The sequence below is a fragment of the Geotrypetes seraphini genome, chromosome 4 (assembly GCF_902459505.1).
Source record: "Geotrypetes seraphini chromosome 4, aGeoSer1.1, whole genome shotgun sequence".
Classification (NCBI taxonomy): Eukaryota; Metazoa; Chordata; class Amphibia; order Gymnophiona; family Dermophiidae; genus Geotrypetes; species Geotrypetes seraphini.
The window spans coordinates 232,016,377-232,032,545 of record NC_047087.1 but is presented as its reverse complement, the minus strand read 5'-3'; the positions used below and the strand labels follow the sequence as shown (position 1 = coordinate 232,032,545).

Here is a 16,169-nt window from a genome sequence, read left to right as displayed (position 1 = left end):
AATGAATATCATCTTACTACAATCAAGTATTTTTCTATTAAAAAGACTCAAGTCAGAATTAGATAAGTAACATTTTAAGTGATTAACCTTTTGTTTAAATATCAATTAAACATTTCTTGTACTTAACTTAAGAATTTATTTATTTTTTCTAATTTTCTATTTCAGGTGTGTGGAATCAAAACCCTTCCTAACTCAGTTATGATTTGGGTCTTTTCTGTTGATGTTTGTGCTGATCTCACCGATATTTGTCTTTCATGAACTTGTATCTTCTCCTTTCTTGTGGAGGAGCTCTCTTCCTGCTTTATCTTCTTTATTGATGATACTTATTATATTCCCATTTAATTATGGGTTTTGATGCATTTGCTGTGGTGGAAGCACTACAGCAGTTTTGTAAAAGAGGCCCTTTGTGACTTAAACTAAGGTTTATATAACTGGGCAATTAACTTAATAAAATAAAATTATCCATCTGATAGAAAACCTGCGCTGAAACTCTATTCCCTATTCTAATTGAAGGTCACTCTTCAGCTCTTTCTCAGCTAAAAATCATTCACTATATGCCATGAAATCTCACACATAAGCAGGCCCACTTAGGCTTACTAGGCTCAATATATGAAAAGTTCAGACACTTTTACACAAATTCCTCAGGCACCTCACAATCTTACCGCTTTTCCAGGGAGACTTTCCAAAATTAAAATTTAGTTCTCAGTCCAATTTCTTAACCTTTTATATACATTCTGAGAAATATATAAATAAATAAATATTCCACAGAAATGCTTTCATAAATTTTCAGACTTCTCTCTTTTAACTTCACTCAGATGTACTCTAATATTTTCTCTTCAAAGGCTTCTCTCATCAGTCACACACTCATGCACACAACCTCTTTCTCCGAGTTCATCCTTCTGTAACTATAACATCTTATTTGACATCACACATTACATCATTACTTTACATACTCCACCTTCCCAGCCCCTAACTAATAAGATTATGCATCTGTAATAATAAATTAGGTCTGTAATGTATGTTGCAAATCCTGCAAACCCCAATCTCCATTTTGAAATGATTTTTCTCCATAGGCTCAAATGGTAACAATTCATTTTTCCACAAAAACAATGACTAAACATCACCAAAGTTACAATGCTGCTTGAGCACATCTTTACCGACATTACTATATTTTTAAAATTTAAAAATAAGTATTTTTTTGGATGTCACATAAAAATGACCTTAAAAGCCTTTAAAATTCCCTGATGGATGCATAAACAGTACAATACCTTTCTCAGGACCATAACTGACTAAACTTGGTACCACAAGTGTTTAAGGATGGAAGACCACCATAACTAAAATGCCCATTTTTACCCACAAAATAAACCCATCCAGAACCATGACCTGCCTAATTCACCTGCAAGGCACTCCAGAACCCCCACAAGGGAGGAATGGTAAGAGTTACAGCCTTATCACCCAGAGGTTGTGGATTCAAGCCCACACTGCTCCTTGTGATCCTGGGCAAGTCACTTAATCCTCCATTGCCCCAGGTAAGTTAGATAGATTGTGAGCCCACCAGGGCAGAGAAGGAAAAATGCTTTAGTACTTAAATGTAAAAATTGTTTAAACAACCTCCATTGATAGGCGGTATAATTAATAAACTTAGAATATTAAAAAGAAAAAAAACAAAAACCCCACAGAGCATCTTACTTTATCCTAACGAAAACAGAAAAAAGCCAAAAATAATAAAATGGAAAAAAGCCAATCCTAAGCTTACACTCAAACTGAAAAATGGCTTTAGTGAAACTAGAAATAAATGCTGAATCTATATGAGAGGAAAAAGTCTCAGAAACATGCTCAGATACTGATACAAATCAAATTATTTCAGTCTGAGACTTATCAGTTCCAGATTTCAATCATGGACTCTCTATAAACCTCTTGTATGTGTAGAAACATCAGCCTCCTAAATTAACATATAATTATTCAGTCTAATAATTTTATCTGATTATAAATTGTGTGTTTCTTATAAGTGCTCTTTCATTTTTTTCTAATATAAATATTCTTTTGTGTTTTAATTTATTTTTATCTCTTCCTCACTATTCATGTTTGAAAGTCATAAATGGTGTGTATTTATCACCCAGCTGTGTCTGAACACATATAGCAGTGAACAAAAACATCAACTGTGAAAGCAACCTTGTTATCAAAGATGACAAAACTTTAAAAATGTCATCAAAATCTTGAAACCGTCATCAATTTTCAGACAGTAAATCAAATAAGTGCCTATAAACGTATCTTAAGTATCAGTCTGCTCCTGACAGAACCTGTTTCGCTAATGAAAAGTCAGCTTCATCTGGGGATTGTCTAAGGACTGAGGCGCAAAAACTGCATTCACCATAATTTTTTCGCCATTGTCGCTGCTACTAGAATGTCGTGTTGCAATGGCGTCCTGAGTTCTAAGCATTAGCCTGATAGTAACATAATACTCAAGGTCTGCAAGAAGATCTCTCTGACATGACTGTAAATCCTAATGAGTCTTCAAGTATCAGAAGTCAGTGAACAAAGAATAAGAAGCTATTGAAACACACATTCAAATAAGCTTCAATTGTTTTTGGCTTTCACAATCACCATTTAGCTTTTTCTGACTTGTCGAATCTGAAATCAGAAGGATACAGATGAACTTTTATCAAATGCTCTTTTCTGTCTCTACTTGTCTTGAACTTCTCTGTGCAGCCTTCGACTAAACACTTATACTGGAGAAAAGAAAAGAATAAAGAATACAAACATTACAAAAAAGACAAAACAGAAATAAAACTTTAGCTCAGAAAATAAGCTGCTCGTCTAGGTTCAGAGTACTCAATATAAGTACTTCAAATAAGTTCAATTGCTTTCCATTAAAAAAAAATCAATTCCCCCTTTTACAAAACCGTGGAAGCAGTTTTTAATGTAGTCCGACACGCTGAATGCTTGGCACTGCTCATGACGCTCTATGAGTGTCAGCAGCAGTGCCGAGCATTCAGCGCACCAGCTGGCACTAAAAACCAATTCTGCAGTTTTGTAAAAGGAGGTGGGGGTGGGGTAGTAAGTGATTAAATAGCAGAATATCTCTTAGAAGGAGAGAAGGGGTTGAAGGTTACAAGAAAAAAAAATCACTTATTAACAAAAGAAATGACTGTCATTATTACTATAACTATTCATACCATAAAATTTTATTTCTATCCCACAATATTTTGCAGTTCAGTGTGGATAACAAACAATAAAAAAAACTGTTCATATACAGCAGATTAAAGTATAACTCACAATTAATAAATTGACAATCATAAATGAATATTTAAATGCTATACATCTAAACATTTCTTAAATAAGTAGGTTTTAAGCAGTTTTCTAAACTGGAGATAAGATGCAGAATTCAATAAAAAAGCATGAATTTGATTCCCAGCTTGCTGCCTGGTAAGAAAGCAATCTATCCTGAAATTTCTTAAACAAATATAAATCCAATAAAAAATTAAAATATTTTAATCTAAGTTCAATTGCTTATATAAGGGCTGTTCAAAAAATATCAGACCTCAATTTTTCTTGTGTAAACAAAGAAAGCTAATGTAACTCCTCCATCTTTGATTATCAATTCTCACTCTCTTCACCTCCTGTAGTCAGGTTACCTTATAAGTCAAAGTAAGAATGTTTCTAAAAAGAGGGAAAAGTTAGCATAAAATATCTACCCTAAATAAAAGATACTGGGTGAACAATAAATGAAACCTTTTAAACAAATACTGGTTCTAAAAGTTTTTGTTAGTTTATTTTTACAATCTTCAAATCTAACAAAATGTATATATCTATATAACTTTAGAATAAAGTTTCCATATAAAATCTTTCTCAAAGAATTTAGTTCTTTGAAATAATTTTTTCCTCACAGGGTCCAGGTGTAAACTCCTTTTTCCTCACAGGGTTCAGGCGTTCTTTTTTCTGCAGAGCCGTTGGGTACCAGCGCTTCTTCTTTTCAGGAGATTCAGCTTCAATAAATGGCGTACCTACTCCCTAACTTAAAAAAAAAAAACTCAAAGGAAGCAAAACTCTATGACACCCTGAAATTTATATTTGTTTCTTTACTTTTGACTAGCTACCCAGAGAAAAAAATGGATAATTAAAATTTCCCTAAACTTTTTCCCACCCACAATGTATCTTAAACAAATATCTCCAAGGTTATAAATCAAATGGTTATCTAAACCAAAATATTTTTGTGACAGAATTCACTCTAATTCACAACTGGTTTTTATAAATAACCAGAACTCATTAATAAATGTTTCCTCAGCACTACTTCTTACAACGTCAAAAAGATATTTTCTATCCTGTTTTCTTAATGTTAACCAGGACAAAATTAATTTAACTGTTACTACATTCCATTTAAATACAAGAGCTCTGCATTTCAACACAAAAGTGTCAGAAAATCACTGTATGACATAACCAAACACAGCTCTTGCCACAAAAATAGGCCAGACTTGAACTTAATTAACATTAGCCAAAAACCCACTTTAAAATTTTTTTAAAAATCTTTTTCTGTTCTCAGGCAACCAAGACCAACCTGTCTTCCAGACTGATAACCACCCAACTGCTCTCCCTGGCAGTTTTAGAATTCTCCCCAGCACTACTGACTTCTACATGAGGTCATCAGACCTGTTGCAGACATCAGCAGTCTAGAATTCCAACAATCAGTCATGCAAACACAGCATTATCTTTGCTGGACAACAACAACAAAAACTTTTAATTTTAAAATATTAGAGGAAAAAACCTCTGTCAGGTCTCTACTGCACTGGGTCAACTATAACATATTTATTTTGTAACCCATGGTTACATTAAGGAGGTGTGGTTTGGTGCATGTATGTAGGCGACCCTAATGCGCATGCTTGAATTTTTTCCCGCCTATAGAAGCTGTCAGTCACCGGCATACCGATGAGTGAGGAAGTGTAAGTGAGCGCCGGATTTTCTTTTTTGACAAAATGACAGAAAAAGTTGCACTACGCTACTGCATTAAATTTTGTGTAAAGCTTGGCGATTCCCAAGTGGAAACAATCTGTAAAATTCAACAGGCCTTTGGGGACGAAGCAATGGGCACCACACAGATAAAGGAGTGGTATAACTGCTTCAGAGATGGCTGCACATCAGTGGAGAGTGGAGCACATTCTGGTAGGCCCTCAACATCCAGAAATGAGATCGTCATTGACCAAGTGAGGACTCTGGTGATGTAGGATTGTTGAATCACGATCAGATAACTTGCAGATGAGGCGAGCATCAACATTGGATCCGTTCATTCCATTTTGACTGAGGATCTGGGCTTCAGGAGAATTTCAGTGAAGTTCGTGCCAAAACTGCTAATAATCGAGCAGAAGCAACTCTGTTTGGAGATCGCAAAGGACATGCTGGAGACTGTGATTACTGGCGATGAGTCCTGGATTTATGGGTATGACCCAGAAACCAAGTTGATGTCATCATAATGGAAGCATTCAACAACCCCGAGGCTAAAAAAAGGAAGGCAGGTCTGCGGCAATGTCAAAGTCATGCTGACCATCTTCTTTGACTCCAGTGGTGTGGTTCATCACGAGTACGCACCACATGGCACAACCATCACCAAGGGGTACTACCAAGAGGTTCTGCGTCGCCTTCATAATGCTAAGAGACACAAACAGCTGGACCTGTGGGTAGCGAGTAACTGGTAACTCCATCACAATAACGCACCTGCCAATTCTTCACATTTGATACGGAGTTTCCTGGCCCAAAACAACACACATGTGATTCCTCAGGCTCCCTATTCTCCTGACATGGCTCCATGTGACTTCTGGCTTTTCCCCACGCTGAAAAGAACCAGATTTCAGTCAAGAGAAGACATCATGCAGAATGCGACAATTGCGAGCAATCTCAAAAGAAGCATTCCAGCGCTGCTTCCGACAGTGGCAGAACCGTTGAAAGAAGTATGTGGCAGCCCAAGAGATTAGTATAAGAATGTTGTATCTGAATACGAATATTTTTTATGAATAAAGGTCTGATACATTTTGAACAGCCATCGTATTTTGGGGTCCTTTAACTAAGGCATGCTGATTTAGCGCACGCTAAATGCTAACGTGTCCACAGAATATAATGGGCGCGTTAGTCGATTTAGCGCGTGCTAAATCGGCTAGTGTGCCTTAGTAAAAGACCCCCTTTGTTACTTAAATAAGGTCTATATTTTACTCTAGTATCTGCCTCCCATCCAAGGGTGACTGCCCAGATGATTCAGGTTCCATGAGAAGTAGAGGGAAGGAGAACATTATGGCTACATAGAAATAAAGAAACATAAGGTTTTCAAATATGAAAATAAAATAAAATATGTACTTTAGTAAATGAGGACATAAATTCTAATACTACATTACATTAGGGATTTCTATTCTAAATCTAACATGGAGATTGGGGTTTGCAGGATTTGCAACATGCATAACAGACCTAATTTGTAATTATAGATACATGATCTTATTAGTTAGGAGCTGGGAAGGTGGAGTATGTAAAGTAATGATGTAATGTGTAATGTCAAATGAGTTATTCTCTATGGAAACGGACTCTGTTACCTAGAAGATGTTATGGGAGGAGGGGTACTGGTTACCAATAGAGAAAGGGGTCAGAAATTATTTTGGTGAAATGCTTACAAGAAAGTTCACTGGATCTTAGTCAAAGTCAGAACTAGAAAATGGCAAGTCTGCAAAGAATAGAATGCAGGACATTTGAAACATTGTAACTGTCAGGTCAGCTGGCCAGCCAGCCAGAATTTCTATAGCACAGGCCTTCTGAACACAGTCCTTGGGACACACATGGAGGGCCATTTTCGATAGGACGTCTAAGTCCAACTTTGGATGTTTCCCGCAAAACGTTCAAATTTGGAGTCATAGAAAAAACAAACTACTATACATTAATCTTTCATTTCTCAAAAAGAGCTTAACAAAAAGATGATCATTTTCATTCTTTTTCTAACCATGTTCTGTTTTTCCGACATGACCTGAAAGAGTGAGTCATGCCACTCCAGAATGTGTGCATCCAGGAACCGCTCCGAGGGGAATGAACGCTTGCAGAAAGAACAGACGTTTCTGTGCAGGGTGTTGTAGTGATGTTCATAACCTTCCAGGGTATCAAAGAATTGGGAACAGTCATCAACATGGCAGCAAAACTCAGATACCCTGATAAGAATCAACAGGAGAATGGGAGGCTGTGTTAGTAGCAGACAATTCTCACATTTCTGATACTCTTTATGCAATTTACAGAATACAGTAACTTACACATGCCCTTGCCACATTTTGGAATGTTCAATTAATCCAGGTCAATAGCTGGTGCCAACTACAGGCATGTAAATGTAAGGCAAGCCAATGCCAGCTTATGCTAATATTCTACAACAAAATCTGGGTTACAGAATAGGCATGCACTTTATGGCCCTCACTTATAGACTTGCCCCATTATTGCAAAACTCAGATGCAGGTTCACACCCTCTTTATGTTTGAAAAATACAGTTGTTTGAAAACGTTAAGGCAGAAAAACTAGCAGACTTGTTTCTATTATTTGTATAGCACCACATAGGTACAGAACACTTTCAAACGCACATAGTAGACAGCATGTGTAAGAGTACCATGCTAGCAGCAGTGATGCCAAACCCTGGCTCTCAAGCGTCAAAAACAGTCCAGTCAGCATTGAAGTCTCTCACAGCTGGACCCGGTCCGGGTAGAGATGGATTCAGAGTGGAGTTTTTCAAATCTTTTCCTCACCTCATCTTTTTAAATTATATCAATCACAACTGATGAAAGGTCAGCTATCAGGTACTATGACAGAAGCTTTAACAATAGTTTTGCCAAAGCCAAACAAAGATCCTATGTTGGTGTCAAACTACAGGCAAACCAAAAATTGACCCTGGGTACTCCACAGATCTAATGAGCAGGCAAAAACAAAAACAACTGTGGAGAAGATGTCCAAGATGCAGGCTTTATTGAAGATACAATCTTTTAATCCACATGATAAAATGTCTAGGACCCAAAAAATGGGAACTAAGGACCCAACACGGTCCATGTCACTCAAATTCCTTTACACAGCACACACGAGCAGGACTATATTTTGCCTTTGATCCACGTTTCTTTGCCTTAGGATTTTTCAGGGACCCCTGAGGAAGACAGGGTAGTCGAAACACGGACCATGTTGGGTCCTTAGTTCCCATTCTTTGGGTCCTAGACATTTTATCATGTGGATTAAAAGGTGTCAAACTCAAGTCTATTTTTTTAATCAATGTAGATGGAAAAATTCTAGCTAAACTATTGGCTCTAAGGTTAGCTAAGGCTCTCCCTTACATGACTGGAATGCACCAAACGGGTTTCATTGCTCAAAGACATTCTTCAAATAATACCAGATTGGCTAAAAACAATGGATGAGCCGGCCTTCTCTGTCTCTTTGGATGCAGAGAAGGCCTTTGATCGTATAGAATAGACTTTTATGTATCAAACATGGATTGGTTTAGAATAGGATCCGGATTCATTCAAATGATTCAAACTTTGTATAGTTCTTCTTCTGCCAGATTATATATTAATAATACATTCTCAGAATATTTTTCTATGAAGAGGGGAGTTAGACAAGGATGTCTCTTATCTCCTTTGCTTTTTGATATTGTTTTGGAACCCTTGTTGTTGACAATTCAGCAGGCAAATGAGATACAGGGAATTCCGTATGCGGGTCGAGATTATAAAGTTTTGACTTATGCAGATGATATTTTTCTTCATTTGAAGAATCCTGAATCAACCATCCCTCGTTTACTGGAATTGATTGATTGTTTTGGAAAATTTTCAGGTTATAAGATAAATTGGAGTAAATCTGAGGTTCTTCCATTGTATGTACATTGTGTAAAAGCTTTATTTGATCTATTCCCCTTCCTTTGGAAGGAAGAGGGAATAAAATATTTGGGCATAATGATTAAAAAAACAATGGAAGATACAATGACAGTAAATGAAAAATCCTTATTGTTGAAAGTTAAAGAAATGTGTGAACATTGGAACCCTTTACATCTTTCTTGGTGGGGGAGAGTCCAAACCATCAAAATGATGATTTTGCCTATGGTTTGTTACCAAATGAGTATGTTACCAGTTTATTTCCAAAGTTCCTTTTATAAAAAATTTAATGGAATTCTTACAGAATTTCTTTGGCTGGAATAGCCTTAGTATCTTTGCTAAAATCACAATCGGCGGGAGGGGTAAATTTTCCAATTTTTTACAGGTATCAATCATCAAGCCTTTATATTGCGTCAGGATATGTATTGGATCCTTCCTGAACTCATGGAGAATCTGCCAGACTGGTTGATACTTGAAAGTCATCTTTTGGCCCCATTATGTCTTAACCATATTATGAGTATCAAGCTTCCTCGAATATACAAGGACAATATTATTCTTCAGTCTACCTGGAAGATATTAACATTTACTGATGCCTTAACTTCAGTTTCAGTACAACAATCCACGTGTCAATCCCTATGGTTAAACTCCAAGATAAAATTTGGCGAGTCTAAAATCCTCTGGAAACATTGGTTGCAGGCAGGCAGGCATATATACTTTAGATGATGTAATTCAGAATGGGAAAATGGTAAATTTATTACAATTGCAACAATCTCAAAATTATAAATAGTTGCAGTTGAAACAGGCCATTCAGAAAGGGTTCCCTGACTGGCGTAACTTAAAAAATCAGTATAGCTTGCCGGGCCTATGTTTCCAGACAGATTTGCAAGGGCATCAGGCCGCCAAGTGGTATAAATTAATATCAGAATATTTTAATAAGAAACCTAAAACAAGTTTAAAAGATATTTGGAGCTTTGAGACAAAGCAGCAGATTTCTGCTACTCAGTGGCTACGGATTTGGACTTTGAGAATGAGATGTACAGCGTCAGCATCTATGAGACGAACTTGTTTTTTTCTGTTATATAGAATTTTTTGGACCCCTGTTCGTTTACAAAAGTTGGATAGTTCAAAGTCTAATAGATGCTGGCACTGTCATTTTGAAGTAGGGACACTGGATCACTTGTTGTTTTATTGTCCCCTGATATTCAACTTTTGGAAGTCTATTTGGGGTAAAATTAACAGGATATTGGAGGCTTCTAGTCCACTATCGTATGACATTGTTTTATTTGGGACTTTATTGCAACCTAAGAGTCCAATTGATTAAAAGAAAAACAGACTGCTTGTTATTATGACGGGTTAACTATGCAGTTAATAACAAGAAATTGGAAGAACTGGGACAGATTGAACTTTAACTTTTGGTGGGAAACTTTATGTCAATATTATAGATTTGAAAGAATGAATTCTGAACAAATGGGACATAATAAAAAATTTAAGGAAACATGGGGTCCATTAGCGGAATTTGTTAAAACTGAGTAACATATTAGTCTTGTTAATTTCTTTAAGTAGCCATCAAAGTTTCTGTAGATATAATGTATATTTTCATATTTTGTCTTTTTTCTTTTTTACAGAAAACAAAAAAAAAACCTGAGGGCTCCTTTTATCAAGCTGCAGTAGGGGTTTAACGCGCAGAATACCGTGCGTTAAACTGCCTGCCGCGCTAGTCACTAACGCCGCCATTGACGAGGCGTTAGTTTTTTGGCTTGCCTCGGGGGTTAGCGCGTGATGAAATGTCTGACGCGCTAACCCCGCTAGCGCACCTTGATAAAAGGAGCCCTGAGTAATCGAACAAGCCTTTAGTTTCTAATTGACTTTTACACACATCCAGGGAGAGTGGGAGGTGGGGGGGGGGGAATATACTGTGTATCTTATTTGTTTGAATGTAAGTGCTGTTTAATGCATTAACTGATTGTATATTCTTTGCACTTTGTATTTGATTTGAAAATTAATAAAGAATTACAATAAAAGCATCATAAACAGGTCTGTTTTTCAATACACCCAGTATGCAAATTAACCAGACTTCTAAATCCATGGGTGCAGGCATATATCTTGAAAAATTTACAGTAGGAATCCTGAAAGTCAGACCTGATATAGACATCAAAGAAAGACCAGATTTGGAACATTGGCACTCATAAGCACTCTCAGCAAGGGTAGGGAGAGAGAGGTGTCTGCTTGGATCTCTCCCGCTCAGGAACCTCCCTTCTTTACACACTTTGTATGCTTGCAGGCCCTACAGCGGACTTGCCCTTCCACTATTTAGGTCTCCTTACTAAATAAGCCTGTGCAAGTGACAGGGCTTGTTGTAGGGCCAGTCAGTATGCTATGAGCACCAGACAGTGCCCTGAAAAGCTGGTGCTGGAGGCAACTTTTTTTTCACTGCGTATGGGTAAAGCCAGATTCTATGTAAGAACTACAGCTGGCTATTCCTGTACTATATACTCTAGAACTAAGCTATGTGTTTCCTCTCCAGATATGCATTTACAAATTAATCTGAAAATGTAACCATGTATTTCCTTAAGGTACTATAAGGCCCTGAAGACTGAAAAAAAAATTTACATTGTTAAATGTTAACATACAGGCACATGCTAAACACACATCCACAAAGATTTTATATTTATTGTATTTTTTGCTCCATAAGACGCACCTAACCATAAGACGCACCCTAGATTTAGAGGAGGAAAACAAGAAAAAAACAACATTCTGAACTAAATTCTCCCTGCCAGGCTCTGCATCCTGTTCCCCATCTCTGCCAGGATCTTTACCCTACCCCCCCCCCCTCTGGTGGTCTAGTGGTAGGCCGGGGCAGGTCACAGAGCAGGCAGGCCTAGTGGCCTAATGACAGGCAGGCAGGTCTAGTGGCAGGCCCCACACACCCCAGTACCTTAAATCATCCCCCCGTACCTTAAATCATCCCCATGTGCCCCCAATATCTTAAATCATCCCCCATGTACCTTAAATCATCCTCCCATAGCACATGCTCCCTAGTACCATAAATCATTCCCCACGTACCCCCAGTACCTTTAAATTCCAGACCAGCCCCCCCAATCAATCATCACTTTTATATACTCTCCCAGAACGTTTAAATTCAATTCCAGCCTCCCAGCACCGTTAAATTCTGTCCCTGCACCCCCCCAGCAGTACCTTTAAATGTTGGAGGTCAGCGGCCTGCTGCTTGTTGGGGCCCGCAGCACACAAGTGCGCTAATGCCTGGGCCCGGACACTTCCCTAATTGGGCCGGTCGCTGGTGCTTCGCAGTGCTGCTGCCTGCTGATTACCTGCATGTCGGGGCCAGCGGCGCACAAGCACGCTGCTGCGTGGGCGGGCGCCACTTCAGAATGGCTGCCTCAGTAGAACTAAGCGTGCTTCCACCTACCTCCAACATTTAAAGGTACTGCCGGGTTTTTTTTTTGTATATTCGCTTCATAAGATGCACCCTTATTTCTGTCCACTTTTTGGGGGGAAAAAAGTGCGTCTTATGGAGTGAAAAATATGGTACGCATCAACAAAAATGCTGTTTTCCTTTGTTACAAATGTACTATATCCTTTATCTTCAGTTTATTTAAAATTATTTTAGATTTTTAATGAACAGTCAAACCTTAGTTTGTGAGCATAATTCACTCCAGAAGCATGCTTTTAATCCAAAGCACTCGCATATCAAAGCAAATTTCCCCATAAGAAATAATGGATACTCCACAACCCCAAAACTTTAATGCAAAATACTATACGTACTTGTATTGCAAGACCTTGCTCATTTAGAATAGTCACTACACTCCTGCAGCGTCAGAGAGAGAAGAACCATCGGCTCAGTTGTGATGATGTGATGTGTGCAAACTGTATGTACTCGTATTGCAAGACTTTGCTTGTTTAGAACAGTCACTACGCTCTTGCAGCGTCAGAGAGAAAAGAACCATTGGCTGAGTTGTGATGTGTGTATAATACTGTAAGTACTTGTATCGCAAGCCCTTGCTTGTATATCAAGTTAAAATTTAATAAAATGTTTTGCTTGTCTTGCATAACACTTGCAAACCAAGTTACTTGCAACCAGTGTTCCCGCTAAGCTGCGCTGGCGTGCGCTGGCGCACAAAATATTACATCGCAGCGCACAAGTTTCTCGTCACAGCGCACACACGCGTCGCAAAGGTAAGGGGAGGCTGGGGGAGGAATCGGACGTCGGGGTGGGGGTTTGGTTTCCGACCCTGGCGGTGGAGACATCTAACCTCGGCCTGCCCCGGAACTCTTACTGCAACAGTGACTTCCTGTTCCTGCCTAGACGGGCAGCTGCTGCAGTAAGAGTTCCGGGGCAGGCCGAGGTTAGACGTCTCCACTGATGGATACAGCGCCGCCGCTATAACATTTAAAATAATAGCGATCGGGGGGGGGGGGGGGGGAAGGTGCGGGGAAGTCCGGAGCTGCAGGGCCGGCGTTAGAGGGAGTAAGAGTTGATGGTGCTGCAGGGTCCCGCGGGGGGAGGGAGGAAGAAAAAAGAGGAACCGAAGCATGGCAATTTTGGGGGAGCAGGTGTGGGGAAGTCCCGCGATGACTCGTCTGCTGGCTCTGCTCTGGAAGAAGTAAGTTACGTCGGAGGGGGTGGACCCGGCAGACACAATCATTGCGGGACTTTGCCGCAACTCCCTGTGTCTGCCGGGCCCACCCCCTCCAACGTAACTTACTTCTTCCAGAGCAGAGCCAGCAGACGAGTCATCGTGGGCCCTTCCAGCATGCAGCTGCTGAGTCCGCTCTAGAGCAAGTACGTCAAAGTGGGGTGGATTGGCAGCAGGCAGCTACAATCATCGCGGGACCTTGCTGCATGAAGGGAGAGAAAGGAGCAGGACTGCTGGAATGGAAGAGTGGTGGAGGGAAAGAAAGGGGGCAGGGTGGTATGGAAGGGTGGTGCTGATGGAATTGATGTACAGAGAAAGGAGAGAGACATAAGGGGGAAGGATATTGGAGGGAAAGAAAGGGGGAAGATGCTGATTGAAGAGGGGTGGATGGAGGGAGAAAGGGCAGACATTGGATGGTAGTGGGGAACCTATGCTGGATGGAAGTGCAGATGGGAGAGATAAGGGAGCAAATGCCAGAAGGAAATGGGAGGAGAGAAAGAGGGGAGCAGATGCTGGATGATAAGTGGACAGAGAGAGGAGAAGGTACTAGATGGAAGGGTTGGAGAAAGAGGGTATATGATGGAAGGAGGGGATAAATAAAAGGAGGAGGCAAGCTTTAGGTAGACAGTAAAAAAGAACATTGATGAGAGAGTAGTAAGAACATAATCTAGACAGATGCAGAAAATAAATTGAAAAGGGAAATGAGGGAAAAAAGGGAAAGGGATTGCAGAGGAGAGGTGTGGGAGAGGGAAGGAGAGGAGAGAGATGCCAGACCAATGGGGGTGAAAGGAGAGATGGAAGGGGGAGGCATACAGTTTCTGGAAGGGGCATAGAAGGAGAGAAGATGCCATATAGGGGAAAAGAGACGGCAGACAGTGGATGGAAGGAAGAGAGTTACAAGAAGATGAGGAAAGCAGAAACCACAGAAGACAAAGGTAGAAAAAAATTTCTATTTATTTATTGCTTTAGGAGACATGTGTCACTGTTTCTGTGAAGCATTGTATGCAGAGTCCAGCTTCTTGCTGGTTCAATTTAACCTTTGTCTATGGGAGGGGTTAGTTTGTGATTACATATTCCATACTAGGCGAAGGTGTGTTCTGTGTGTTCGAAAGACATAGTTTTCTGTTAGGATTGACGGTGTAGGATTGATCTGTGTTGGTCTGGCTTGTTTAGTTTTACAATGGGTGTATTGATGTACTGTTCACTGCAATATGTAAGATGCTGCCTTTTCCTAGGTGACGTGTGACGTGTGGCTTGTTACTAAAAATCATGTTTTTCGTACAGATGGGGGGGGGGGGGGTGCCAAAAAATGATGGGCCCCGGGTGTTACATATGCTAGGTACACCACTGCATTATGTAAAGATACCAGAAAGCTGGAGAAGCAAAAACTTTAAGTAAATTGTTATTCTTCTAAGTTTTGAGTATTTAACCCTCCCACAATCTCATGGGCACTCATTTCAAGTTTCAAGTTTATTGAGATTTTGATTTAAACGCAATATCAAATATTTTCAATGTGTATAACAAAAATAAATTTTGGGAAATAAATAAAACCATTTGAACAATAAACATACAAACATATCCATAGATGATTAAAAATACATAAGGAGTACAAGGATAAACTACATTTGTTTACAAATGCGTCCTCCGTGCCTGCTCATAAATTTGTGGAATATGTAACTTGTCGCTCATGCATATTTTTTTTTGCACACACCTCATCAATCCTTAGAGGGAACATTGCTTGCAACCCAAGGTTTTACTGTATTTGGGGTTTTAATTATGTGTCTTTAAAAAATTTATATTAGTGACCTCTGATGCAGGCGCTTATGTTCGCCGAAACACAGTTACTGTGTCAGGTCCATGTTACTATACGTCCTGGATTGAAATAAACAAGGCTTTACATCATATCTCTGGCTCTTGTGGAATGTTCATCCGTTCCCATTGCTTTTTCTGCTGACATGCTAAACACATACATAATCTGCTAATGACCTCATTAGCACATCACATAGTAATATTTCTAAGCAGGAGTTTTTTTTAAGATCTTTAAATTTAAACCTTCTTTCATATCTGAAGTACATTGTTAGCAAGCAAATCAGTTTATTGCTGGGGGAAAGCATGTTCTCAGACTTCTACCTAAATACCCATTTATTTCAACCTTTCCATAAAAATAGCCTCTGACGCTTATCCTTTTACAAAAAATGCTTTGCTGTACCTGTTAATCTTCCCACCCCATTGTGCCAATATACTGTATACTTGTATATCCTCCATGATACCCTCCAGAGGTTTCTAATTCCAGCAGGCAGAAAGTCTTACTTCTCATTGGCCTGAAGTTCAATGATGCTCTGCCTCATCTTACAGAGGCCCAAATGCACTATCATTTAGCATCATTGCTAAACCTGTTTTCACAGCTTTACATAGAAGATGAAGATGACGGCAGAAAAGGGCTACAGCCCATCATGTCTGCCCACTCTGCTTACCCACCCCCTGTCTATGCCCTAATGACCCAATTTCCTTATCTTGATCCTCGTAGGGATCCCACATGGGTATCCCATTTATTCTTAAAGTCTGGCACGCTGTCTGCCTCGATCATCTGCACTGGAAGCTTGTTCCAATGATCAACCACTCTCTCTGTGAAGAAATACTTTCTAGTGTCGCCATGAAA

General features: G+C 39.4%; 1 protein-coding gene across 3 annotated transcripts in view; it reads right to left on the bottom strand.

The window, feature by feature from the left end:
- The window catches only part of ZNF511 (zinc finger protein 511), a 33,847-nt gene that overhangs the window by 10,100 nt on the left and 7,578 nt on the right, over positions 1-16,169 (bottom strand). For all 3 annotated transcript variants that reach the window (XM_033940809.1, XM_033940808.1, XM_033940810.1), the window contains exons 3-4: positions 6,971-7,172; positions 2,605-2,729 (exon numbers count right to left, since the gene is read on the bottom strand). In XM_033940809.1, coding sequence (XP_033796700.1) covers positions 2,605-2,729; positions 6,971-7,172 — 327 coding nt within the window. The remainder of the gene's footprint in view (positions 1-2,604; positions 2,730-6,970; positions 7,173-16,169) is intronic.